The sequence below is a fragment of the Nicotiana tabacum genome, chromosome 22 (assembly GCF_000715075.1).
Source record: "Nicotiana tabacum cultivar K326 chromosome 22, ASM71507v2, whole genome shotgun sequence".
NCBI classification, from domain to species: domain Eukaryota; kingdom Viridiplantae; phylum Streptophyta; class Magnoliopsida; order Solanales; family Solanaceae; genus Nicotiana; species Nicotiana tabacum.
In genome coordinates this window covers 60,939,331-60,967,263 of record NC_134101.1, presented here as the reverse complement: position 1 = coordinate 60,967,263, position 27,933 = coordinate 60,939,331, and the positions used below count along the sequence as shown (strand labels likewise).

The window sequence follows — 27,933 nt, the reverse complement described above, 5'->3', positions numbered from 1 at the left end:
CAATTTTGCCTCAATGTAAGTCATGGCCTTTATAACTCAAGACCAATCTCAACGACAAGATATTCCAACGATAACAACTTCAAGAACCCAACGGTTAAATAATAAATAAGGAATGGAGGGAACAATGCTTCAACTAAACATGTAAGGCAATTAACAAATAAGAGATAAGACAAGTAGATTATGTGATGATAGACTAATGAGGATGAATATGATATGTTGAGGTAACTCGATCAAGGCATGAAATGAGTCTACATAGATAAAACTAGTAAATTTCCACATTTAGCCCATGTACGCACTCGTCACCTTGCGTACACGGCTTTTATATATCACAATTATCACAAACCAACACTAATCCTAAGGGGTAATTTCACCACAAAAGGTTAGGCAAGACACTTACCTCAAAACACGCTAACTCAATCCACTAGTAAGTCTTTCCCTAGATTATCCAACTTCGAACGACTCGAATCTAGCCAAAACAATTTTATACCATAAATATAAACTATAGGAAACTATTTCGAACAATAAAATTACGATTTTTACAAAGAAACAAAAAGTCAATTCAAAAGGTCAACCCGCGCCCACGTCTTGGAACCCGACCAAAATTATAAAATCCGAACACCCATCCGATAAAGAGTTCAACCATACAAGAATTACTCAAATCCGACCTCAAATCGCCTTTCAAATTTCCGAAATTTAGCCTAAGGAGTTTCACAAAAGTTTCCCCAATTTCCAACTCAAAACACTAATTAAATGATGAAAACAATAATAGATTCGTATAATATAGCCAAAACCGAGTTAGAATTTCTTACCCCAATGATTTCCTTGAAAATCTCTCGAAAAATCGCCACAAATCAAGCTCTCTAGGTCCAAAAAAGAAAATGAGACCAAACCTTCGAAATTAGTCCTTTTCTGCCCAAGGAATTCGCACTTGCGAACCCAGAGACGCATATGCGGCTCCGCACCCGCGGAATTTTCATTGCAGGTACGGTTCTCACTTAGCCCAGGAACCTCCGCTTCTGCGGACCAAAATGCGCATATGCGCTCTCGCTCCTGCGGAAGGGGCTCCACTTCTGCGACCCTAGGCTTGGCTAGCCTTTCCGCTTCTGCGCTTTGTCAATCGCCCCTGCGAGTCCGCTTCTGCGGAACTCTTATCGCATCTGCGGTCCCAGCTAGGTAGGCCATAATTCGCTTCTGCGATCAACCCCTCGCATCTTCGTGTCCGCACCTGCGGCCAAACCCTCCGCAGGTGCGATGACACAAGAAGGCTCGAAATTCAGCAATGAGACTACGTTCAAATTTGTTCCGGATTCGATCCGAATCACACCGGGGCCCCCCGGGACCCCGTCCGAAGATACCAACAAGTTTCAAAACACATAACGGACCTACTTGAGGCCAACAATCACATCAAACAATATTGATTCTACGAATCGCAACCCAATTCAAGACTGTTGAAACTATAAACTTTCGAATTCCAAAATCAATGTTGATTCATACCAAAACAACTCTGATTGACTTTAAATTTTGCACACAAGTCATAAATGATATGACGCACCTATTTCAACTTCTGAAATCGGAATCCGATCCCTATATCAATAAAGTAAACTCCCGGTCAAACTTTCGAACCCTCTAACTTTTGCCAATTCAAGCCGTAACGACCTACGGACCTCCAAAATCGACATCCGGACACCCTCATGGAGTCGTCTACACAAAAGTCAAACTACGGTCAACTCTTTCAACTTAAAGTTCCAACTTAGGGACTATATGTCTCATTTCACTCCGAAACTCACCCGAAACCACGAAACACCCCCGGCAAATCACATAACCATAATACAACATAGAGGATGCAATAAATAGGGGATCGAGACTAAACACTCAAAACGACCGGTCGGATCGTTACAGCAACTTCTTTATGTAAGGAGAAAAATCATTTCGAAATGATGAATTGTTGTAGTCAAGTTTTAATGCATCTGAGGCAAGACTACTGCATGTACTGTTGTTTGACACCTACAGTAATCTGGTAAATGTGCTAGAGAGACCATCACCCAAAAACCTGAGCAATCTAAGTAGCATGCAGAATGTAAATGTAAATTTCGCTTCAAAAGTAAGTCGCCAAAGCATATATATAAACATGTTCTATGCAACCCTCAAAGGCAAGATGAAAATGTGAAGTGCAAAATGTTTATAAAACTTGTCAGTTAATAGAAATTGTTCCCGAACAGGTACACATCACCTCATATTGAAATCCAGTAGAATAAAACTATCCGAACAAGCAATACTAGATAAGACTCGATTGGAATAGTAAAAGCAATTCGTGGATTATATTGACTCGATTGGAATAGTGAAAGAAATTCATTGATTAGATTGAGTAAATGACCATAACATTGAAATGGTTTCAATTGTTAGTCTAGAAAAGTGGATAAATTTCTAGAACCTAGTCTAAATAGATAATGACCAATGGAGTGTTTTTATTATGGACTTTTTCGCATATATACAAAAATTTAAACTTATTTACCCGGTTTTGTCTAAATTTTCATATTGAAGTAAAAAAGTTTTTTACAAAATATATACAAATCCGGTCAAAATCTACAATTTATCTACAACATAAATACATATTTTTTGTACAGAATCCGGTCAAAAACTACTATTTACATATAATTTATATACAACTTATATACAATTATGTAAGTTGTAGATATTTTGTATACCGTTTCTACATTCGACATACAAAATATATACAATTTGTTCATGTCTTCTTTTTCGAATTTCAATCTGAAATTACAACCAAAACCACCTCGAATTTTCACCAAATTGTCTCAAATTTGAGATACAAACTCCAACGAATATTCCCAATCGTTTGCAACAACACCCAATCCAAACAAAAAATAATTTCATAAAATTCAATTTTCGAATTCAAAGCTTTGAAACTTTTTAATGACTGTCAATAGAGTTTTTAATGGATTAACATAGTTTTCAATTCAATCTACTCACTTCTAATTAATACTATTTTGTTTATTGATTCCAAAAAGCTAAAAGAATGATAACTAAAATGATTCTCTTCATCAGAGCTAATTTCTTTCTTATTTACTTCCTCGTTTTTATAGGATCTGATGCAAGAACTTTGCTAGGTACTATTCTTCTCTCTTTTTTTCACTTTACATTAGTATCATTTCTCCGGTTAATCCACATGAAGATACTAATATAAGAATAATGATAAAGAATGAGGGAGAGAGAGAGAGAGAGAGAGCGAAGAGGGAATTCCCTATTCAATTCCTAATATAATGGGATATTCATTAATACTAATTTGTATATAATTGGTAAATTATATATCAACTTGTAATTGAGTTAAAATCTAAACAATGAGGGTAAATAACTTCTAATGTACTACATATAGGTAAAAATACCTTTTTATTACTCATGTGGCCTACACATTTTTTCTTCTGATAATATAAGATAGACAATATAAGAAGATTATGATACACTATAAGCTTACTCAAAAGTGAACTAACATAGCATTTATAATAAATAAAGACTAAAAATTTAAAAGGGATAATAGCCGGTCCCCTCAAGTAAATTTTGATTTTTGGTCATGTGATATATGACACAACACATTTAACCTCCAAATAATTAAAATGTCTATTTTTAGTTTCTTCATGTAAGAAATATGCTTTAATTGAATTATTTTTATTATTATATTACAGTTAGATATGAAATAACAACATAAATTTAACATAATAATGGACAGTCAAGCGGTGGAATAATTAATAATTTTATAGTGAATTTATGAAAATTCACAAGTAAAGGATCAAAAATGCATGTTACATTTAATTGAAGGCATGTGCTTTCAAATCAGAATTTACTAATAACGGAGATACCAAAAGTGCTTATTAACCAATTTAAAAAGTAGAATAAATATATCCGTTATAAATAGAATTGTATTTAAGGTGAATGTCTTTATTTTAAAAATATTCTATGGTTTGTTATTTGATGGCTAATTCACTTTTTCCCTATAAATATAGGGGTTCTATTCCATCGTAATTCATCCCAAATCAATAACAATTCTATCTCCCTACTTTTCTCTACAATATTCTTCTTCTTTATTGTTTTATTACACGTTGTTAGCACGTGGGATTGAGCATAATGATTGTTAATAGTTCCATGATCTTCCTTCATGATTAAATTCTGGATTTAAGGTAAGTACTTTGCTTTATTTTTCTTTTTTAAATTCTTGAAATTCTATAATTTAATTTTAAATACCAGCAAAGACAACAGTCTTTGATTATAACTCTAATAGAGTTGTAAGAAATTATAACCACCTAAAGTGGTAAAATTGCTATGTCTTGCCATGATCAAATTCATGTATGATTATGAGTACAAGAAGTAGAAACATGTCCCTTTGAATTTGCTTCATTCACATTCCCTTAAGAGAATGTGGTAGCAGTATGTGATAAATCTAAAATAAGACAAAATTATCACCCTAAAGGTATCAATGAATGTGGACGTGGCAATAGACGAAATTATAATCGTCATCATTGTGGTAATGAGAACAATAAGGATTCTCAAAATAATCCTTCACTCTGTGAAAGTAATATTTATCATCGATTTGACATGAAATTTTGTAAAGTACATATAGATGATTATGGTCCATTCATGATGTGAATGTGACAACATGTGATTTATGAATATATATTCATTTTTGGAAGAATATGAATGTGCTAGCGGTAGTGAATATACCACACTCACCTCTAGAAGGAGGTTTGAGATGAAATAAGAAAATAATTTTATTATTATGGCATGAATGATCATTGACCACGTACCTATTGTGATTATGCCAAAATATAATGGCAATGTGACTATTACAGGGCAAAAGTAATGGAAGCAACATATCTTGCCTATAATGATTTTGACCATGACCATAATGGTATAGCTTTCTCCTTGAAAGAGATATTCACTATATGGATGATGATGAATATGTGGTAGTACGAAATTAGTTGAGAGCCCCGGAAGAGCCAATTATACTATTTTGGAGAGATAAAATTGATTATCACTAAGGTATTGTGTTGTAGTAAGTCTCAAAGAAATTTATTGAGTTTCTAAGGTATTCGCGAAAGCGGTTGGTTATATTGAGACTATAAATAATGAGAAAACTTAATATCTTCTATTACTACAACTTGTAGCGGCGTAATATGTATGTGAAAAGTTACCCGCTTTATTCTTCAGTTTGTACTATACGCATAAAAGAATACCACAATAAAGTAAAAGTTTATTGATAATTGCACACGTCGTGGTGTGAACCTGAAGTTTATCAATATTGATAATTTATCCAGTTGGCATAATTGATTTAGCCATGTTAATTTAAGTATGATGTGCAAAAATAAAAGAGAATTCACATGGGTAAAATATTAAAGAACTAGAAAGTTCTTTACGAATTCCCTTATTTTATTTGTTCTCGTTAATTAATAGACCAACTAAAGTTGGGATCGAATGCCATGAATACTGGAAATAGCAAAGGTGAATATGGGCTCATTCACCTGCCATGTATACTACATAAGATACATCTATAAGATGGTTACATGCGAGATTATTATTAACCCGCAACCTAATGTTTGCGAGGTAATTTGCCCAATAATTTAATTTAGAATATAATTTTCAGATTTTTTATTCAAGGAAGTTCATCTTGATATGTTGGTTTACATCACAGTTGGTTTAGCAAAATAGTTTATTGAGTGTATCCACTTAATAGCTAAACTATTACTTATGAGAACAAAGTTATCGATATCAGTTTGATATACGTTATATACGAATATATATTACATCCTCCCCTCACAAGTAGTTCAGGGTCAGGAACTAAATAATTTCATCTTATTATTATTGATGTGCAGTGTATATTTTGATTAATACCATAACGCACAAAGATAGGTTTTCAAAGTTGAGGAAGCAAGTTAGTTTTTCTAACATGAGGGGGAGAGATGATAAACATTTGAGAAAAAAAGTTATGTGGAATGAATTATCATTTCTACATCTAGATCCTCGAATAAGATAATATGAACTTAAAGTTCATAAAAAGATAATTCATCTGCAATATATTGCAAAGCATGCCATATGCATTTGCTGACCTAGAGAAAGTAACTATATTCTCACTGCAAATGCTCCTATTAGAATAAGTCATAGAAGGACAAAGTTTATAGTACGCTCAAAGCGTATAGACCAATCGGTTTCAAATAAAATTCTTGATAAAGAAGATGTGCAAATGATCAAACAGATCATAATAAGGAGGCAAGTGATTTAGAAGATCACATGACATAACATTTCATAAAATTTCAGGAGAGGTTCAGGTACCTGAAAATATGAATAAAGAGATCTCTATGTTATGTCTTTATGAAAAAATATTGGAACCGATATAAAATGTTCGTCGGAGACATCTATGACAACGCTAAGTATAGATGGGGATCTTAAATCTGTTGAATACGGACATAAAAATATTGCCAAATGAAAGAGACAGAATTCGAATATAATTTGTTTCATATGAAAGACATATAGTTTTGGACCTACAGTTCAAACACTTGAAAGTACAAAGTCAATGGTGTGTGCAATATTTTTTGTCTATCTTAGATGTGTATCATGACATGAAAACTTGATATGCATCTAAAGTCTATTTAAATGGCTTATATGACTTAACTTATATGACAATCCCTGAAGGATTCAAATCACTTAAAGCATATACAATCTTAAGTGCAATTTATGCACATATGTATCTTGCTATAACTATAAGCATGATAATGTGATAGTGAGGATTTTCAAGGTGCAACATATTCATTGGAGTTAATATGGTTGATTTATTCATCAAATCTTTGCCGATGTCAACCTTCAAGAAGCTAGTGCACAATATTGGGATGCGAAGGCTCAAGGATGTGAATTGATGCTCTCAAGAGGGGGAGTTAATATGCGTTGTACTATTTTTTCGTTACAAGGTTTTGTCCCATTGGGTTTTCCTTGCAAGGTTTTTAACGAGGTAACCAAAAGGCGCATTTTTAAACACGTGTATTCTTTTTTCTTCTCTAGAATTTTTTTTCCACTGGATTTTATTTTAGTTAAGATTTTAACGAGATACATTATCTGTTGAATAAACATTCAAGGGGGAGTGTTATAAATAGAATTGTATTTAAGGTGAATATCTTTATTTTAGAGAGATTCTAGGGTTTGTTACTTGGTAACTAGTCACTTTTATCTATAAATATAAGGGTTCTGTTCTATTATAATTTATCTCAAATCAATAAAAATTATCTTTCTCTATTTTTCTCTGCAATATTCTACTTCTTCTTTATTGTTATTACAATACCACAATAATTTAAACTATAATAATTCCCAAAAAATGCAACGACACCGTCCGCTATATAAACTCAGTCCATCAATTCCACCATTTTAAAAGGGAAAAAGAAAGATAAAAGAGCGCGAAAACCCTAGAATCTGTAGCTCAGCCATGTCAATTCCACCGGAATCGCCTTCTGAACGTAACGAAGAAGCACCGGCGGAAGAACTTCAGAGCGATACTCATCACCCTCCTGCCCCAGCCGATGAGGTAATCCATGAAAATCCTATTCATCACTCAGAAATACATTGAATTATACATGTATGTGGCTCCACTCGTTTTGCATTTGTACACAGAATAATAACAAAATCCGCTGATACTGTATATTAGAATTGCCTGTGCTTCGAAGTAATTAGGGTCCTATACGTCAATTTCAGTTCTCTTTTTTCTTTTCCCGGCAAATTTACATTTGCTGGATTTTTTTAGGAGCTAAATAAAGAAGAAGCTCGGAAATCAGATTAAATAAATGGGGAAAATAGATACTTCATAGATATTTTGGCTGGAAAGAGAGAAAAGGAGTTAACTGGCCAAGCAAGGAAATTGTTCTTATTGATTGTCACTTAATTATACATTTGTTTATATACAGAAAATGAATCAGATATGGATAGAATTACGTTTTTTCCCGTCAACTGATCTAACCAACTCTTAACAAACTTCTCTGCCCAAAGTTAAGTACCTCCACGTCAGCTTATGTTGTGGTTACTACAGTTAAACACCAAACAAGAGGGAGAGCGGCTTGACTGTATTGAAATAACCACAAAAGAATTACAAAAAAAAGAAAAGGGCTACGCAACAACACTGAAAAACATAGAGAAAAGCCGGGAGGGAAGGGGGGGGGGGTTCTGAGGATGCACTATACAGACAGAGAGTGGGGTGAGAAGAAATAGAATTCTGCAAATGACTCGGCCTAATTCTACTGCTGCTCTCAGTACTAGATATAATAAACCTCTATTCCTCTTCTACCAATCCTTACTCAACACCTGTCTTCCTTAGCCAGGTTTCCAAATGTAGTCAATCAACCTTTTGTTGGGATGTTTATGCCTTAAATCCTTCCTTAGCCCAATTGGTCCATCTGATGCATTGCTTGGCCCATCTGCGTGTTTGTTCTCCTTGGCTGGCCCAGGTCCATTCATAACAATACTCCCACTGAATTGAGAACCTTGTCCTCAAGGTTCTGAGATGTGACAGACTCAAAATCAGTCAACTCGAGAGGGGTGATCTGCTGGTTAGGATTGCCAGTGCACTTCTTCAACATAGAAATGTGAAAGACGGGGTGAATTCTAGCCGCCTCTGGGAGGTCCAATGTATATGCTACTTCGCCAATTTGTTTGAGTACCTTGAAGGAGATGCTTAAGGATGGAATAATACAGCCTAGTAAATCTTCATATTCCTTTTTTTTTTCATTTTAAAAAAAAGGAATATGGACTGGTACTAGGTTGTATTATTCCATCCTTAAGCATTTACGTCACAAGTTGTTCCATGACATGTTTCTGGAAATGGGGGTACCTATAGGGCTTGACGTTCACTGCCCTGCCTGCGGGTTCAAATGAATAGAATGATCAGTTGGACGGGGATGAGGTAACCTGGCTGGCTTGTGGAACACCTGAGCAAATGAGTCCAACACTAGTTGTAAATCCGGGGTTGGAGGAGGAGGTTGATCACCAGAAGGGTTAACCATTAATAAATAGAAGCATGAAGCCACTGCGTTTGTGGTGGAAATACGCCGTAGTGACTGCAATTGAATTGGTTGTAAGGTCATCGAAGGCTCTCCTACCCATTTCATACGTTGGTCACCATGGTCAAATTCGAAGATCCGTTTAGCACAATCAGTTAAAACATGACCTAATGTTGCCAACCACGACACTCCCAAAACAATGTCGGTCTCGTGAAAAGGAAGAACATATAAATCCAAATTAAGTTCGAGCCCATTGATGGTCAACGGACATGCTTTCACCACTCCATCACAGCGGAGGCGCTGCCCACTCCCTACCATAACGACGAAGGTCGGGACAGTAACCACTTCCAGATTGAGGAAGTTGACAACACGAGGTTGCACAAAATTGTGGTCACTTCCGTTATCCACCAAAACCTGAACTGGGGAACCCTTAATACAGCAACAACAACAACAACAACCCAGTATAATCCCACTAGTGGGGTCTAGGGAGGGTAGTGTGTACGCAGACCTTACCCCTACCCTGAGGTAGAGATGTTGTTTCCGATAGACCCTCGGCTCTTTCCCTCCAAGAACTCCCCACCTTGCTCTTGGGGTGACTCGAACTCACAATCTCTTGGTTGGAAGTGGAGGGTGCTCGCCACTAGAGCAACCCTTAATATGCCCTTTAAAGCGGAGAGTAGTAGATGAGTGACCACCAGCCAACGCATGGTATGAGATAGTGGACTGGGGTTGATCATCAACAAAAGGGCTATCCTCTAGGATAAAATCAGAAGGGGAAAATTGGTCAGGGATGGAGTAGTCGTTTGTGGAGTCGTCGACGAGAAGTAGCAATTGGGGAAGTGCTTTGCATTTGTGGTTGGGAGTATACTTCTCATCACAGTGGTAACACACCCCTTTCTCCCGTCGTTGTTGTAATTCCGCCGCTGAGAGGCGCTTAAAGGGAATTTTAGACTCGGGCGGCAATATGGGTGTAGTGAGGGGAGAATGCCTTGTAGTGGAACTCGGGTTTGGTAATAGAGGTTGGGTCCGGGCAAAGGCTGGGTTTATTGGGCTTGTTTGAGGCCCAAGTTTCTGCTCATACAAACGGGCTAACCACATAGCATCGTCAAGCGTTTTGCGCTCACGAGCTAAGACTTCCGATTGGATATCTGCACGCAAGCCAGACGTGTATGTACCAACGCAAACCTCCTCCGGAATGGCCACCGACTCCTTGGCCTCAGATTCAAAACGAACCTGGTATTCCGACACCGTGGATGTCTGAACAAGCTTAGACAAACGACCCTCAGGAGGTAATAAGGACTTGTTGCGGAAACGACGACGCAACTTCTCCGCAAAGTGTGGCCAGTCAACTAGTTGGTGATTGCGAAAGAGTCAACGATACCAATCGAGTGCTTCTCCTTCCAGGTAAAAGGAAGCAATAGACAAGGAAGCAATAGACAACTGATGAGTTGGGAGGATCGAATAAAAATCGAAATAGCGCTCTACCTGAAAAATCCACGCCTCCGGTTTTTCACCATTGAATCGAAATAATTTGACTGTTGCCGGCTTATGACGCAGAGTCACCGGACCTCCGGCAGCCGAATTTTGTGACAGAATCACTTCACCAGGACGAGTGCGTGATGTCTATGCTTCAGAACCAGAAATGTGAGCACTTATAGTAGCTACTTGGGATAGAATTTCCTGCATGACTTTGCTCTGGTCATTGAAGGCAAAGCTGAGGTCGGAGACCCACTGAAAGAGACCTGTTTGAGATTCCTCGAGCTGCTTGAGTCGAGCGTCCTCCATGGTGGACAAGAATGAAAGCACCAATGTTGTGGTTACTACAGTTAAACACCAAATAAGAGAGAGAGCAGCTTGATTGTATTGAAATATCCACAACGGAATTACAAAAAAAAAAAAAAAAAAAGGGCTACGCAACAACACTTAAAAACATAGAGAAAAGCCAGAAGGGGGGGGTGAGAGGATACAGACAGAGAGTGGGGTGAGAAGAAACAAATTCTGCAAATGACTCAGCCTAATTCTACTGCTGCTCTCAGTACTAGATATAATAAACCTCTATTCCTCTTCTACCAATCGTTACTCAACACCTGTCTTCCTTAGCCAGGTTTCCAAATGTCGTCAATCAACCTTTTGTTGGGGTGTTTCTGCCTTAAACCCTTCCTTAGCCCAATTGGTCCATCTGATGCATTGCTTGGCCCATCTGCGTGTTTGTTCTCCTTGGCTGGCCCTGGTTCATTCATAACAGCTTAACTAACACCTCTTCAGCTCTGATCCAGCTCATTATTCATCTCGCATCATAGTACCTTCGTCCCATTTCATATGACAGCGCCTGACTGAAACAAAGTTTAATATTTTAATTTGATTTATATATTATATTAGTGATAATGGAAGAAAAATATTACAATAATAGTTGAAAAGTCAGTTCAAAAGATCAAAGTTTTAAAATTTTGACTTTTTGATGTGAAAGTTGCATAGATATCGAATTGCGTCGAACATTTGAGACTTCCCAAAGTGGAAAGAGTGTCTAAAATCGAGACGTATGTCTTTGAATAAGAGAGTTCAACTCACCAATATATTTCTTTAATCAGAAAGGCCAAACACATACGCGGGCACCGAAACTTGTCCGAATTTTTCATTTAGACACTTGAACTCGGGCTAGTACCTATTGAACACCTAAAGTCCTCCAAAAGTGTTTTAATTAAACACATTTTGCTGAGATAGCCGAAAAATAAAGTGCATGCATTTCAAATGCGGTTGACCTGGCAAAACAAACCAATGAGACAGCTCTCCCGACATTTCCTTTCAATTCTTCCAGTAACTTTTCCTTAATATTTACATGAGCTTTTTGCAGCTTAAAACATGAAAAATTAGTTGCTGTAGTGTCAAAACGGAATTCTTGAGCAGAAATTGGGAACTAGAATTGATATAGAGGAGATCTTGATACAATCACCACTGACCGGGTGGAAACTCAATTAACAGAGAAAAAGCAATGCTTATAAAATCTGTAAAGAGGATAGACAAATAAGGAAAACGTCTCTACTTTGGTGTCCTGAATTTCAAATAAGTTTTTGCTTGGCAAATGCAAATCTTTAAGTTTTTGTTACCTTAATCATCTCACCAACTCTCATAACAAATGCAAATTTCTGATTTCAGCACACATATCCACCAACCGATTTAGACACTGCTTTTCTATTATCAAATTTACAAGGAATAGCTGATTATGGTGATGTTAGAATTGGGTGGGATTGGAAAAACCAGATCTAAGGTTTTTTCAGAGTGTTCTTGGTGGTGGTGTTTTGGTGGAGAAGCAAGAAGCAGGCTTGCTGCCGCCTGTGCTTCTGGCAAGGTAGATCGTCCTTCAGGCAAAACCAGAGTAAAACAAAAACATGAAAAAAGAGAAACAGAAAAAAAAAGAGATGAAAATGAATTTACTGCTTTTTGAGATACTAAACGCGCTTTAAGAGAGTGATAAATACACACTTTGCCATGTCAGCAAAATGGGTCTAATTGGAACACTTTTGGAAGAGTTTTGGTGTTTAATAGGTACTAGCCCGAGTTTAAGTGTCTAAACAAAAAATTCAGACAAGTTAAGGTGCCCGCGTATGCATTTGGCCAATCAGAAAGTTTAATTCACCAGCATTGACCTACTAACCTATTTTGACTTAAATTACCTTGATGATCTGATTGGAAAATTTTCAAAGGTGGTTATTTCTAGACTGACAAGAATCTTAATGGTAGTGTAATATATATTTATGCAAAGTATGGCCTTTCTATACATTATCGGAATGCAAGAATATCTGGTAGGTGGTAGGAAGTTCTCCAAGACAGGCACCAAGTGTAATCCAAGAAATTTTGGAACTTTTCTTACTCAGCTTAACATTGATAAGTTGAGGGTTGACTATAATTGCATGTGTGGGCTTCTTCGACGCTGAAACTAGAGAGGCTTCGCACATCAATGCTAGAAGATTGAATTTCGAATTTTTGTCTGCAGGTCTTGTTTTTTCTTTATATTATGGTGGAGATTATGAACGTGTTACTTCTTGCTCAAAAGTTTTTGACACATAACTCTCGTGTTTGTGTTAGCATTCTTTTCCCAATTTTGGGTTCCTGTCATAAGGCGTTATGTTCTGTTTTGCAGCTGTTTGATATAACAACCACAGTTGATCCTAGTTATATAATATCATTAATCCGGAAACTCCTCCCAGCAAATGTTAAGTGTGGAGAGATATCTCTTGGATATGATGCTCATGATGCCTCTACTGAAGGACCAAAGACTGAAAATTTTGTTGAACAATCAGTCAATGGCAAGTTATATTTCCAAAATAAGCATGAGGATGTAGCTGTAGGAAAAGAGGATTGGGAAGAATCTGGCTGCATTTTATGGGACCTAGCAGCTAGTAGAACTCACGCTGAATTCATGGTAATTGGAACTTCTGCTTGTCATGTTGTCTTTTTCTTTTTTGATCTTCCGTTGGCTGGAGGGAGAAGTGGGTTGTGATAACCCCTTCTTTCTGTTTTCGATAGTTACTCCAGACAGTAAAGCAGAAAGCTTTAATTAATGGTTGATAATTATGATAAGCTTTTTTATCCTTCCAATCGGGGCATTCCAAAGGCTTTGCAAAAGAGGCCTTCCTAATTCTTGGTTGAAGCTCTGCATTAAGAAGCATTCATTCTAAAGAGACTTAGGGCTAGGCTTAGCCCTGGAATTTTTATGTATCAATAATATTTTCAGGAAAAAAGAGGAGGTTTGTTGTCTGGATGCTGGCATCCAATTTTCCTTTTAGATGGTTTGTGTTAGGTGTACCATGCTGCGCATACAATAGAAAAAAAGCTTCCAAATTTAAGTATTCTGAAGGACCACATGACAGCTTTGGATGGGAACATTTTATTTGGAAGATCAAAGCAGTATTTACTTATCCAAAGAAGAAAAATATCAAGTACTATTAAGTGTACCTAAGAGTGTTTAACGGGCAGGTTGGGACGGGCTGGACAAAAAAAAAATCAGCCCGTCCGTTTAACGTTGCGGGCTGTTAGCGGGCTGTACTTTTTCGGGTTTTTTTTTCCGTCCGGGTTCGGGCTTAGCGGGTTGTTAGCGGGCCGTGTTTTTTTTTTTTTTTTTTTAAAGTAAATTATGTTTTTCTTATTCAATGTTATTGATACTTAAGTGTTTGTAAACTTTTAAGGCTTAGAATTAAACTTTGAAGTTTAAAATTTTAAATTTTAAATTTGAATTTTATAATGTTAAAATTAAAATTTGAAAGTAAGTGGCTACAAAAAATTATTTAATAAGACCTATATGTAAGGATCAAGCTCTGAAGACTTTCATTTGATATTTTTATTGAATAATATATAATACTTCAAATTAAGTTGCAAGTTCTTTTTTGATTTTGTTATTTTTGAACTTGCAAATTAAAAGTTTACAACAATTATAAAAAAACAAATAGTACATCACATGCTTTGCATCATTTTTGTAAGTTCATCCATGTCAACATGAGGTTCTTGGTTTCCGGCATTGGTTGAATCATAACCATAAATTATTATATCTCCAATTTCTTGGTCCTCCGCTTCATCTACCTCGTCACGCCCTTGATTTCGTCGTTCTGATCTTATCCAATCTCTGAAGCACACTAGAATTTCCAAAGCGTTGCTACCCAATGAATGACAGGTATTTCCTAGTTGCTGCCTTGCTTGGCTAAATGCGCTCTCTGATGCGACTGTTGAAATCAGCACATTTAGCACGTCTCGAGCCATGGCCGAAAGAACAGGAAATTGATTTGAGTTGCTCCTCCACCAACCCAATGGTAGAAATTCCTTTGTGCGGGGCTCTGCTGACTTTTGCAAGTAGAATTGAAGTTCATTGATATTCCTGCTACTGGTTTGTTGATACTCCCCTATTGTAGACCAAATCAAATAATCTTCAACACTATCATTATCATCCAAAGCACTGGTCCCAGATGTTGAAACTGAACTTGAAGGAATATTTGCATCTATAGCAGAAGAAGCATCAACAATGTTAGCATAATAATTATATAATGTTTCTAAATATTTGTGTAGATAAGAAATACAAGTGTCAATATCAGGAGTTTCAGTTACCGGGCTGTAGCCCGTTAACGGGCTTAGCGGGTTCCGGTGCACCGGTATCAAAAAACTGTTCATTTGAAACCCGCTCCCCACCTAACCCGTCCTAGCCCGCCCCCACGCGACGGGCTGGACCAGGCTATAAACGGGTCAGTCCGGCCCGATTAACAGGTATAAGTGTACCTATTTGTGATTTTTCTAAAAATTAACTATTTGTGCTCATCCCCTTATTTTTCTCTATTTCATATTTGGGACTCCTCTGTGTGTGTGGGGGGGGGGGGATTTGCTGTCATTAGTGGGTGGATGACTTCTCATCTGCTATGTTCACTGCTCGAGTTCCTGTCTCTTGAGATGATTAACTTTTATGTACAGGTTGAAAACTTTGCTCTTGAAGTGCTTTTGGCTACTCTCATGGTGTCAAAATCTGCACGGATTACTGTAAGTCTTACTTTATTCCTCTGCTGGATCCTTCTTTGTTTTGGATTTTTGCTTCATGATCTAGGTTATTCTGATCACTACATATAACTCAGTTTGAGAGATGGTGAAAATATATTGATGTAGTCAATTCGTTTAAACAGGAAATTAGCCTTGGTATTATTGGGAACCTAGCTTGCCATGATGTTTCACGAAGAAAGATCACTTCTACAAATGGTCTGATTGGAACAGTATTGGAACAATTGTTTCTAGATGACGCACCATGTCTCTGTGAAGCATGCCGGTAACATATTCATCTATGACAGAATTTACTAACTGCTTCAGCCCCGATTGGTTTTTCTTTTGTTCTGTTTTGTTGGTTATACTAGTAATTTTACAGAGGGGTATACTTTACTCTACATTGTTTTCCTTTCTTTTTTTTTTTGGTGGGGAAGAGAGAGAGGGGGGGGGGGGCAACACAAATGACAGTAATACTCATATTAGAGTGCTTTCGTAGAGAATAGCATTGTTATGCTTGTTGCCATTAACGTGGAAGCACTGTTTTGTATAGTAATGCATGGAAGTCATTTTCCCTTAATTGCAACTGATAATATGTAGTTTTGGAACCCTCAGGGGTTGGCCTGGTGGCAATTGACTTGAGCCTTGGGGTTTGCTCCCTTTCAAGGTCTCAAGTTCGAAACCCACTGGGTGCAAACAATTTCTGAGGGCCATCGGACTGGGTAAAACCTGAATTAACCGTGGTGCACTTGCGGGAAACTCCTTGCCGAGGGCCTGTGCACCCCCGGGATTAGTCGGGGCTCAAAGAGACTCGGACACCCGGTGCACAATCAAAAATATGTAGTTTTGGAATTCCTGTACGTTTGGCTTACAAAAATCATAGTTTTAGTATAGTAATGCATGGAAGTTATTTTTCTTTTCTGAGAAAAAGTGACGAGATGTATCATAGTTTCATATAGCCTTAGCTTTATCTCGATCAACTTCTTCTTATAGTTGTCATTGTTGCACAGGCTGATAACTTTATTTCTTCAAAGCGAAGAAAGTGCTTTTTTGGTGGAAGCACTGCAATCCGAACATATTTTATGTCGTGTTTTATGGATCATAGAGAACACTTTGAACCTCCAGCTTCAAGAGAAGGTAGCAATGATACTGACTTCAATTTTCCATGTAGCTTCTCCCTGTATTTGATCTAGCTTGCTCTGACTTTTTTGAATCTGGGGGTCTTGCGATTTTACAGTGTGGTGTATGTGCTCCTTATTCGATGAGTATATACCGCATTTATTTATCTCTGGCTTTCACCACTATATGGAATAGATGCCAGCGACAGACTTGTGAGCAGTAGAAAGGCAACACGTTAATGGCAACACAAATGACAGTAATGCTTATATTAGAGTGCTTTCGTAGAGAATAGCAACACAAATGACAGTAGAAAGGAATAATTATTTGGAATATAAATTGTATATGAAGAAGAAATATTGGCATTAAATTGTTGGGATTTACAGACACTAAATGGAAGTGGGGCAGGAGAAATATATAGTTGATAAAGGCTCTGAATGGCAACACCAAATTTCTATGGTAGACTCATTGATGTTCTGTAATATTCTGATAGGCTTACTGATGATCTGTAATTCTCTATCAACAGAATTGTCTATTTTTTAGTCATTCATCTACCTTTTCACGATTGTCATCTTAATCTTCAAGTGTGATATGTTCTGAGAATTACTACTGATCTCCTGGAAATCCCAAGACCTGAAATATAGTTTATATTCCAATTAATTGGTCCCTTGCAAAATATTTTTTTTTTATTTTCTGATAAACAAACCCTGACATGAATAATAGAGCTTCTACCCAGTTACTTCTATAGAAGTAGTGAAAGATTGATAATCTTTTTGTTATATGAAGAAGTATTTTATCTTTATGAGCGTAGTGACTTTCTGTTGAATCAAGTGCATTCAAGGATGGTAGCATGATGGTATCTGGAAAATTTGTTCTATGTATAGAGTCGATTGAAGTTCCTAATGTATTAGTTTTGTTGAATACCATCTTTTACCCTTCTGAAATATTTTTATATTAGTATTTTATGATCTTTGTTTCATTCCCTTAGCTGTTATTGCTCAGCATTTGCATTATGTTTATGTGACGTAATATTCTCTTGTCCACAGAGCATTAGTCTTCTGTTAGCAATAGCAGAAAGTAAGCAAGATGTGGCTACGATACTGCTACCACCACTGATAAAGTTAGGCCTCCCACGAATTCTGGTTGATCTCCTATCTGTCGAGATAAGCAAGTTAATAGAAGAAAGATTACCTGAAAGGTATGTTCCTTAATAATCAAGGAGGCTATTTTAATTTATTCTAAATTCACTTTGATATGATTGCTAATTATTCCATCCATATTTTCAGGACTTTAGTCCTTGGCATATGATAGCTTTGTTTAATATATTTTTTTAAGGGAAAAGGGTCAAAAATACCCCTCTACTATGCGAAAAGTATCATTTATACCCTCCGTTATACTTTTGGTCCACCCTTACCCTGACGTTACAGAAGTGGTGCGAAAATACCCCTCCTCCGTTAGGGCCCTCCACCATGGCCACCATCACGTGGACTAATATTTTGCTGAGGTGGACGCCAAATGGCATGCCACGTCACCATCCCAGCCCCATTTTTCTTTTTCTCTTTTTGAATTCAAAAAGAAATCACAAAGACCACTACCTTATTTCCATAATTCCATTACTGCTGCCATATCTCCTTTCAAAATTTCCCCATCTCACATTAATTTTGAACCATTAAACTAGAACAAGATCCGACTATTACAAAAAGTTCCATATATTAACATATCATAATTGAATTCAAATCCTAAATAGTAAAAAGCTAAAACCTTTCATATCTGGCTATAGTCACAACTAAACCATGGATAAAAAGTAAAATCATAGTACCAATGTACCCACGACTTCGGCATACTGAAAAACTATGAATCACAGGCAGAATGGAAAGTTAAATTCGTTATAGAAAACAAGAAGAATTTCTGACACAAATTAGTATAAGTTGGCATGAAAAATCAAATGCCTCTAAGAATCAGCAGAAATTAGTAATCAACAAATCTTACTTTTTCATTTAAATATTTATTTTTGGGTGAAGGGGGAGATAATGGTGGAAGAAGAGAACGCGGAGGGAGGGGTAAAATGGAGTTGGAATGGTGAGATGGCATAACACGTGGCGTCCACCTCAGCTAAATGTCAGTCCACGTGGGATGATGGTGGCCATGGTGGAGGGCCCTAACGGAGGAGGGGTATTTTTGCACCACTTCTGTAACGTCAGGGGTAAGGGTGGACCAAAAGTTTAACGGAGGGTATAAATGATCCTTTTCGCATAGTAGAGGGGTATTTTTGACCCTTTTCCCTTTTTTTAATAAGGAAAGGATTACTTTTCTTTAATATTTTTCCATGTTAAAGTTGACTCTTGCCAGGTGCAGTCAACAGACTTTCTACATTTTGGAGTTTTTCCTTCCAAGTATTTCTCTGCCTAAGCCTTGGGAAATATATATTATAGAAACAGATTGTAATTCATCATTTTGGTGGTCCCTCCCCCCCACCCCCACCCCCAAAAAATGTTATTGTCATTCATGAGGCTTTCTTTTAAGTTATCATCTATTATGAACCAGTATGCTTGCAGTTAACTAATCAACTGATGTGATACACCAGGTACTCCTTTCTAGATTTGATTCTTCAGACAGTTGAAGCTCTTTCGGTCATGGATGAATATTCACAAGAAATTTGTTCAAACAAGGGACTCTTCCAGCTGCTTACTCAATTGATCAAGCTTCCGGATAAAGCTGATGTATGTTGGAGCTAGCAGAGCTTTTATCCTTCAGTATGGTTAATTGAGCTAAAGATCAAGGAAAGCACACCGTCTATTTTAATTAAATACAGGAAATTTCTCTGTAGTTCCTAACTCCTAATCTTGCATTTTTTACCCTTGTTATGTATCCATCAAACAACTTGAGAGAAAAAATGTGGAAGTAAAAGGATAGGCGGTGAAAAAATATTACTGCAATATATGAGTTCTTATGCAGCGGCTATTTTCTGATGTATCCATTGCCTGCAGTTTGCCAACTCTTGCATTTCTGCTTCAGTTTTGACAGCAAATATTCTGACTGATGCAGCTGATCTAACTTTAGAGATATCACAAGGTAGAGTTCATGATTACACCAGTATATGCTATGCCTAAGTTCCTTCATGTGGCCTTAGTTTATGCTAACTTATCGAATCAGTAATGACACTTGGATCATTTCAGACCTGCTGTTCTTACAGGGTCTACTTGATGTATTTCCTTTTGCTTCTGATGATATAGAAGCGCGAAGTGCAGTTTGGAGCATTCTTGCAAGGTTACTGATTCAAATTCAAAAAACTGAGATGAGTCCTTCAAATCTGCATCAGTATGTTTCAGTTCTCACAAGCAAATCTGAGGTGGTTGAGGATGAACTTCTTAATTATGATGTTGATGATACCAGTGAAGACCATGAAAGATCCGCCAAATTAACGGCAAGAAGCTTTGCTGTATCCTTCTTGATATATATTCAGAACTCTCTCTTTTTTTGGATAAAAAGGATTTTCCTAGGAAGAACACTGCCCAGTGAGATTCCGACCGGATCTTCACTGGATAATCCACATTTCTTTTTCTAAACTGATGTTACCTTCTGATAGTATTGAAACGGAATGGAACTTAGTAGAGCGGAATGAATAGAGGATGTGTATAGCCGAAATCAACTGGTCTGGGATTGGGACATAGTTAATTGATTGCTTGATCGTTGCAAATTCTCTGGTTTCTTTAATTTAAACGTAGCTTAATGGAATTGTTGAACTTTTAAGTCGATGGAGAACCCTTGAGGGCCAAGTGAAGGGAAATCTCTCTATGGAGGGATGCTATGTGAATGAAGGAGATGTTGATAAGATGTTGCATTACTGTTACAAATGTACCAAGTGAGTTCTTTTCTGCTTTTTATCAGGTTACCATCCTATATTAATTTATTAATTGAGACATGCTTGAGATTTGTTGTTCCTACATGGCAACTTGATTGTATTCCGTTATCATCTCCATCTATTTCTTACGACATTCAGAATTTTTTTTTCTTTCTCGTTCCGCATTTGATAGTTTACTACATCACGAAAGAAAAAGAATATTATTTAGGTTACTAGACAATCTCCATTTCAATGTAAAATTGTAAATGACATACCCTGATCCCACAGTTCTAGTGCAGGAGAGCTCATGAATAAACCAACTATTTACAAGCCTTAACATGATGAGGGAAGACACCATGCTCATCCAGCATTTATCTGTGCTGTCTCGGGGTCATACAGAAAAACAAATCACCTCACATCAGGATATCCATCTGAAAGGATCCGCGGAGAATGCGGTTTTGACTGATGTTATTAGATGGGATACAAGTGTGGGCTTGGTTTAGAAACTTTGAGAAGTTTTTCTTCTTCACTCGTAATTCATGGTGCTGATTGAATTGGATTAACCTTTCTTGCAGCTTGGTGTTTAGGGTTTGTGGCTGCTAGCTGTTTGGGAGTTATCACTGATGGCTACAGGTAGTTTAAGTAGCTTGAGAACGTTTTCATTACGATGGTCCCATCTGGAGGCTATCGGCATTCCGTTCAACAAATCTTGTAGGAGAATCCCAGAGCGCTGTGCAGCTTGCCTAATTTTCTGTTATGTTGATCATTCAGATGCTTGACTTCGTCATGATTAATGGCTCTGTGTCAACACCATTGACGAGGTTGCATCTGTGATCGTGATGAAATTGAGCAGGACACTACTGGTGGACGTTCTCACAACCCAACTTTGTTGTCTGGGTCCAGCATTCTTCTTCTGTTATCTTTTCTGTTACTTGTTATATCATACACAGACTTTAGAACCTGTTTCTCCAGTCTTCTATGAGAAGAAAATGATCTCACACTTGCTTTGTTTATACCTGACAGATTTTTTGGACTTGTAGGTGTACTGTGGAAAGAACAAGCTTTGTTCTGCGAATAAATTTTCCTTAGATTTTATTTATTGCTTGTCATGACATGATTTTAACCCTAAGATTGCCATAAGATTAGGATTTAAAGGGGGGGGGAATGAGGGACTGATTACACTATCATGGACAGTGAATATTCAAAATGATTTTGGTTTGTCTTTCCAACAGTTCGAAACTCCTATCCTCAGTGGATCCACTGATACGATTTCCTTTACCTTGTTGTCCAGTCCAGGCTTGCAGAATTTTGGTTGTCCCAAGCAGTTAGATTGAGCAAAGGCACGAGGAGACAATTTTTTCGTTGGTAGTGGGAATTTTGATTTTTTTTTTTTTTATTTTTTTATTTTTGCTTTTTCCCGTAGAATATAAACCTTGTTTTCATCTGGTCTTATCTGAAAGAAAAGATATGTCAAACCTCGTTTGATATTTTGAACTTGGAGAGGGTATATGAGAAGAATGAATTTTGTTCGGTGAAAGAAACTTTGGTACGGTACTCAAGTAATTACAAATTGCTCAATTTGATTAGGTTCATCGAATCTTGCTAAAGCTTTAGGTTTAGGGCCAATATTTTTGTTTTCGCCTTGAATCCAAGCAAGTCAAGTTCTTGCCTGTCAATCTCGTGATTGGAACAAGATTGGTAGAAAAACAAAACAAGTCCACTCTGCATCATAAGCATATAAGTATTTCTTCAGTGTTAACGTTTAAAGTGATAGTCAAACTCCTAATTACTGCTCTACCTTTGTAATCAGCAGAAAACAGCTTAACTTTTCACGAGTAAAGCCCCAGCAGATGTTTACTGAAGTGCTAGGTCAGTGTAATTCAAGACAGAAATTTGGCGAAGAACTTGCAATGAATAAAGAATTCATTGAGAGCTAATTCCTATATTTCACTCCAGTACTATTGTACTCATACCTTAGTATAAGCAATACAAAAGTTCTTGAGGTTAACTTGCTTAGCAGAATTATGAATCTGATTGCTGCTTCAAAAGTGTACTCAATGACTCAATAAGTCAATATAATGCTTTATATGCTCTGACTCCAAGTAACAAAGACATTTAGTGCAGTCATTAGCACAGAAACAACAAAATAGACAACTTCTCCTTGATGTAACTGCTGTGCATATTCTGTTAAGTGAATGCGGAAAACTACGACTATTGCTTAGAGAAGACACTCGGCTACTGGAAATCAAGTACAAAGCAAATAAAGAGCAGCAGATTCAAGAAGTGTGAAGATGACAATTATCTTGTACAGAAAATTGCAGAAGAAGTTCTGTCAAAAGAATCATTGAAAATGAGAAAGAGAGTGCCTGCACTAGGACCATTATGGGCAAAACTGTAATCAAACAGTTTGAAGTGCCAAGTTTTTACTCATTTCTAACTCAAATCTTACTTATTCAGGTACTAAAACTGCAACTTACATAAATTGCATCAGCAAAACGACGCCTTTTTTCCTCTATTATTAGGATTATTAATATTTTTACCAAATGGAAAACCTCACATGAAGGAAATTGTTGACTATCTAAGATCAGTCAGACTCATTTATACTTAGAAGTCAAATCCGCATTAGTTTAATGAGGAGATGCTCCATTAGGCCAATGTTAAAAGGCATAACCAAGACATTCAAAATATACAACCATGAATTCCCAATAGTAACATGAGCATGCATTGAATCTATTGTTTCTTTCATTTTTCTTGAGGGTCTATCAGAAACAACCTCTCTACTTCTCAGGATAGGGTTATGGTCTTTGTACACACTAACCTCTGCAGCTTTTGTTGTCGTTGTTTTTATTGACATGAGCATGTATTGAAGCAGCATCTTTTCTTTTCTTTTCCCCAAAATCAAAAGTCATATTAACAAAAACACTATGATACATCATTTTGGACCTAATTCTTGATTCATTTACATTGAATCATTGCTTTGACTAGCATAGTTACCCTACTGACTCCCACCTTACTGATTTCACACTTCATATGTCCTGATTCCTTCCTGAGGTTCTGTCTTAAGTCGTTTGTTTAAGTGTTCTGTAAAGCTAATAACAACGCTAGTGCACTCATCTCTTCTCCTATATATTGTAAACTCTTTTATCTGACTCTTACTTTGTTCTTCATCCATCTATCAAAAATTGCTTTGCTGTCATAGCCGAATATTTATCCGCTCCGACATTTCCATGATACCCGAATAAATCCTATCACCACCTAACTCTGTACCTGAGGCACCAGCAGCAACACGTAGAACATCCTCGATCAAGGCTAAGTTTCCCAGAATGTCAACATGAGCACCACTTTCTGTGCCTCTCCCTTCTAGCAGACTAGCTGGTGGCTTGTGCTGGTATTCTCTCACGTAAGTAGCAATCCCCGAGGGGTTGAAACGTGTCTTGCCTCGCCATCCTTTTGCGCACATGAAGCCAGCGCTCACGACTGGCACGCTCTCATCGCCGTCGACAAAGTACACTCCACCACTCAAGCAGCCATTATCGCTTCCATCTGCAGAGCAATCAATTTGAAGAGGAATGCTCTTGCATCGGTCAGACGGTGACATCTTGTAGACATATGATCTTTCAGTGGGAATTCCCACTCCATATGAGCAATAAATTTCCATATCCGGAGCATCTGGCAACCTGAAAATGGAACTTTTATTAGCATAGGATTGACTTATTGCACTGGGACTAAGCAAGGGCATTCAGGTGAATTGGAGGAAACAATGAACAGGAAATGAAGTTATACACTAATAGATTTGCTACTTATTCGCACTTACATGGTTTCAAGTGGATTTGACCAATACTTGTGATGACTATACTTGGGATCTTCTAAGTCTTCTGCTAATCCATGAGAGAAGTGTGCTTCAGTGCGCTGCATCATCTTTGGTGCTACAAATCTGAGAAGATCTATGAGAGTTCTTGCTGTGTATGCTTCATTTTCTGCCACTCTCTTGATGCTCTCTCGACTAATCTCATCATACTCTGTCAACAACTCTTCACATGATGTGCTGGAAATGGGCGCACTTTCATGCACGAATTCCTGTTGTTATTCAACATCACATGCGTAGTCAGTAAAACGGATAGGAAAGTGAAAACCATTACTTATTCTGTGAAATTTTCCCTAGTTCCCTAACAAAAGGGAAAAAAAAATTATTCCGTACATATCAGAGCAAGTAGCATTGAAATGGAAAAAACAACAAAAGACTTATTACTATTACCGTCTAGTAAACCTTCGGAGAGTGGTGATTCATATAGCCAACCCAAACTAGCTTGGGATTCAGGCATTGTTATTGTGTACTGTCAATTAAATCTAAAAGTTTTAATGGTTCTCTTCTTATGTTCATAATCCAGTAATACATGTCAACAGCAATCAGCAATCGTTATATTTTATGTGGTCAATTATAGCTTCTAAAATGGAGTCAAAGCTTAGAAGATGTCATGTACGCGATATGCAAAACCTATCATTTCATTGTTAGCCACATTTAAAGGGGATATGATGCAAGTATGATCAAGTGCGTTCTATCAGAGCAATTATACGAGCCATAATGAATGATAAATCAAAAATGTCCAGATGAAATATCAAACAAAAGGTGGAACTCGTAACCTTTTACCTTTGGATCAATAAAAGAGAGCTGTGAAGAAGGTAACTCAGATGCTGCCTTCCCAAATGCAACTAATCTTCCGTATTTCGCAAGCTGTTTTACTACGGAAGTCCTCTGAGGGCCGGTATCATTTCCATTATTCTCCTTTGAAGAGGATTGCAAGTATTGTGTCTTTGCTGAATGACATACATTTTCTTCTTCTGGAGACCTATTCAGGTCGCCCCAGATTGTCTCTCCTCCTTTCGGTAGCAATGAAACAACAGAGTCCCATGTTCGAAATACTCTCATAACATGTTGAAGGGTTTGGAAACCAAAGGTCTCAGAGTCTAACAGACCAGGAGCCATGGCTCTGCAAAAGTAAAGGTATTCGGTGGAAAAGAATCAATTTCAGCTTCATCAATGCCTTCAATTTTAAAGCCAAATAAACATAGATGATAGAAAAGTTCCACCGCAGAATTTTGGGTTCTGAAGACAAACCTGATAAAGGCAACATCTTTTCCTTCAGCAGACAATATATTGGCCACAGCTTTTGGAACTCCAAGAAATGCTGGACTAACATTCATGATTGTTTTGATGTGCTTGGCACACCAATTTGGGCCACCACCCCCTCCAATGGGAGGAGGCGCTTCAACCCATTTAAGGAAGTGGAGAAAATAGATAACTCCCATTGAATGAGGCACTACCACCACTTTCTTGTAACCATTTGTTACATACAAAAGCTCAATTTTTCTCTTTAGCCTGCTCAGAGATTGGTCTCTGATCTGCTTGTTTCCAAATAAACAGATACATTAGAATGATCTCTATCTAAATTCGAGACAAGTGACAATGTCCTCAAGAAGGACAACCACCTCAAGAAACCTCAAACAGTCGGATTTACTCTTTCAACCAAATGGAAGAAAGAAACTCATTTTCGTTCATTCGATATAGATATGTTTTTTTAAAAATATTTACAACTACTAATGTAACTAGAGTGACATATACAGTTACAATTCATATAGCCAACCACGACTTGCTTAGGATTGAAGCGTACTTATTGTTACAACTACTGCAGAAATCAATGTAGTGGAATTATAGACCAATTTCTGTTGAGTACTTATCAAGGGGACAATCAAACTAAACGTGATAATGCTGCAGGAAAAAGGAAAAGAAAATACTGGCCTAATAAATGATGATAAAAGTGGCATTTATTGGTCTACACATTTGACTATGATAACCTGAAATACTTAAATGAAGGAATTAATTTATGCATCTGTTATTCTAGAAATGAGATAGAGAATATCTTGAGTGAAACATTAGCAAGTTAGACTAAAGAAAATAAGCAGAGGAAGGACATACCTCTGTATTTTGGAAGGATAACCTCCAGTCATAAGAAGCCATGTACATATTCTTCTGTTCATATCCAATCTTTGCCAAATTTTCAATAAGAATAGCCCAAACAAAATAACCAGGAGCAAAATAATCAGCTGCTACTAATCCTGTCACTGCCCGGACTCGAATCCCTGGTGGATCAAGCCCTGTTTCATTATCCAAAGATAGGTGCTCCAACCAACATAAAGGCCTAATTAAATTTGCAGAAAACATTTTCAACAAAGGTAATTACTTCAATGTGACAAAAAAGAAGAATAGTTTTGTGACTTTACTGTTACAACACAAACCTCTTGAATATTTCAGCAAAGCTACCACCCCAAAGTCTCTTACGAAATAAGCCTTCAGAACAAGGCCTACCTTCCCAAAGCTCAAGACCTCCAGTTACAATCCCAGGCACCAAAACTACAGGGTGATGAGCAGTCAAGTTTTCACGTTTGAGTCTAACCCCAGGAGGTTCAGGAACTTTAAGTCCTGGCAAAATGGCAGGCGCAAAATTGCATAGAAATAAAAGTAGCCACCAAGTTGTGCACAAGTATCCAATTATCCAACAGCAGTTATCTATACACCTCCATTCCTTAGGCTGCCTGTTGGTTTTCTTGTGCTTTGGCTTCTCAATAACCTTTTCATAAGCAGAAACAGCATTTTCTTGTTTCTTGTCAACATTGGATTCAAATGATTGAGTACTCACTGGGGAACACTTTTCTGGTTCAAGAAAACACAGCTTCCTAAACCCAAGAATTGAAGCGAATGAACTCAAGAGTCTAACTTTACAATCTACAATCGATGAAGAAATGAAGGCATTGACATAGTTAGAAATGGCACTCAAATTGAGCTGCAAACTCCTACTAAGCTGTGTTTTCAAGAAATGGAAGAACCCCATCACTGCAAAATGCAGAATTGAGGGTAAGAGAGTAACAAATGGACATGAATTCTAGCAAAAATCAAGAAAAGAATGAAAACCCATGAGAATAGGCGTTATAATGGTGCTGAGTGCTGAGCTAGTAGTACTGAGTGAGCACTAACACGTGGTGAAGAAGGCTGATTTGAGGTGTTGTTTTGTTTTGTGGGTACATGGGAAAGCAACATATTGATACTCAGAGGTGAAAACAACTTAGCTTGCAAATTTTAGCTTCTTGTTATGAGAATGGGGTTTTGTCTAAGGTTTTAACATTTTGTTGTGTGATGAAACCAAACAGTTCTCTTACAAAGACACCTGTCTTACCCTTTACATTGCATGCAATATATGCGGTCTCTTATCAATTCTACATACACTTCTTCGTCTGCGAGTTTGCCTTTTTATTTTACTAGTTTCGGTGTACGTGTAATTTGTGTCTATTATTAAAAAATCTTACGTAATAAAGAATAAAAATAAATTATGTGAAATAATAATTGATGTTGAGATATATGCAATAATTTTT

At 37.2% G+C, this 27,933-nt stretch overlaps 2 protein-coding genes across 11 annotated transcripts; one reads left to right on the top strand and one right to left on the bottom strand.

The window, feature by feature from the left end:
- Nucleotides 1-7,409: 7,409 nt before the first annotated feature.
- On the top strand, nucleotides 7,410-22,094 carry LOC107775471 (uncharacterized). Of its 10 annotated transcripts, XR_012705013.1 has the most exons (13): nucleotides 7,410-7,576; nucleotides 13,180-13,461; nucleotides 15,492-15,557; nucleotides 15,698-15,837; nucleotides 16,562-16,688; nucleotides 17,714-17,865; nucleotides 19,252-19,387; nucleotides 19,655-19,739; nucleotides 19,844-20,106; nucleotides 20,393-20,529; nucleotides 20,808-20,994; nucleotides 21,084-21,141; nucleotides 21,800-22,094. XR_012705013.1 is itself a non-coding variant. In XM_016595204.2 (12 exons), exons 1-11 carry the CDS (start codon nucleotides 7,478-7,480, stop codon nucleotides 21,109-21,111), a joined length of 1,515 nt encoding a protein of 504 aa, XP_016450690.1. In that variant the 5' UTR covers nucleotides 7,410-7,477; the 3' UTR covers nucleotides 21,112-21,141; nucleotides 21,800-22,094. The 10 variants fall into 10 exon arrangements, 9 of the variants coding, with proteins under 9 accessions (XP_016450690.1, XP_016450689.1, XP_016450687.1 ...); XM_016595204.2 differs by lacking the exon at nucleotides 20,808-20,994; XM_016595203.2 differs by lacking the exons at nucleotides 20,808-20,994; nucleotides 21,800-22,094 and adding an exon at nucleotides 21,280-21,603.
- An 851-nt stretch (nucleotides 22,095-22,945) lies between these two features.
- LOC107775478 (putative phospholipid:diacylglycerol acyltransferase 2) lies at nucleotides 22,946-27,534 on the bottom strand. Its single transcript, XM_016595214.2, has 6 exons — nucleotides 26,803-27,534; nucleotides 26,483-26,705; nucleotides 25,625-25,908; nucleotides 25,157-25,496; nucleotides 24,323-24,585; nucleotides 22,946-24,185 (listed from the first exon to the last, which is right to left on the bottom strand). The coding sequence occupies exons 1-6, from the start codon at nucleotides 27,393-27,395 to the stop codon at nucleotides 23,702-23,704; spliced, it is 2,187 nt and encodes a 728-aa protein (XP_016450700.1). The 5' UTR covers nucleotides 27,396-27,534; the 3' UTR covers nucleotides 22,946-23,701.
- Nucleotides 27,535-27,933: the final 399 nt, after the last annotated feature.

Excerpts from the sequence above, each read along its gene's own strand:
- LOC107775478 (XM_016595214.2), bottom strand. The coding sequence starts at position 27,395 with ATGGGGTTCTTCCATTTCTTGAAAACACAGCTTAGTAGGAGTTTGCAG. Across the intron at positions 25,909-26,482 it reads TATCCTTCCAAAATACAGAG|ATCAGAGACCAATCTCTGAG; the intron begins GTATGTCCTTCC and ends GGAAACAAGCAG. Across the intron at positions 24,586-25,156 it reads TCTCTTTTATTGATCCAAAG|GAATTCGTGCATGAAAGTGC; the intron begins GTAAAAGGTTAC and ends GAATAACAACAG.
- LOC107775471 (XM_016595199.2), top strand. The coding sequence starts at position 7,478 with ATGTCAATTCCACCGGAATCGCCTTCTGAACGTAACGAAGAAGCACCG. Across the intron at positions 7,577-13,179 it reads CTCCTGCCCCAGCCGATGAG|CTGTTTGATATAACAACCAC; the intron begins GTAATCCATGAA and ends TCTGTTTTGCAG. Across the intron at positions 20,107-20,392 it reads TAACGGCAAGAAGCTTTGCT|CTTAATGGAATTGTTGAACT; the intron begins GTATCCTTCTTG and ends ATTTAAACGTAG.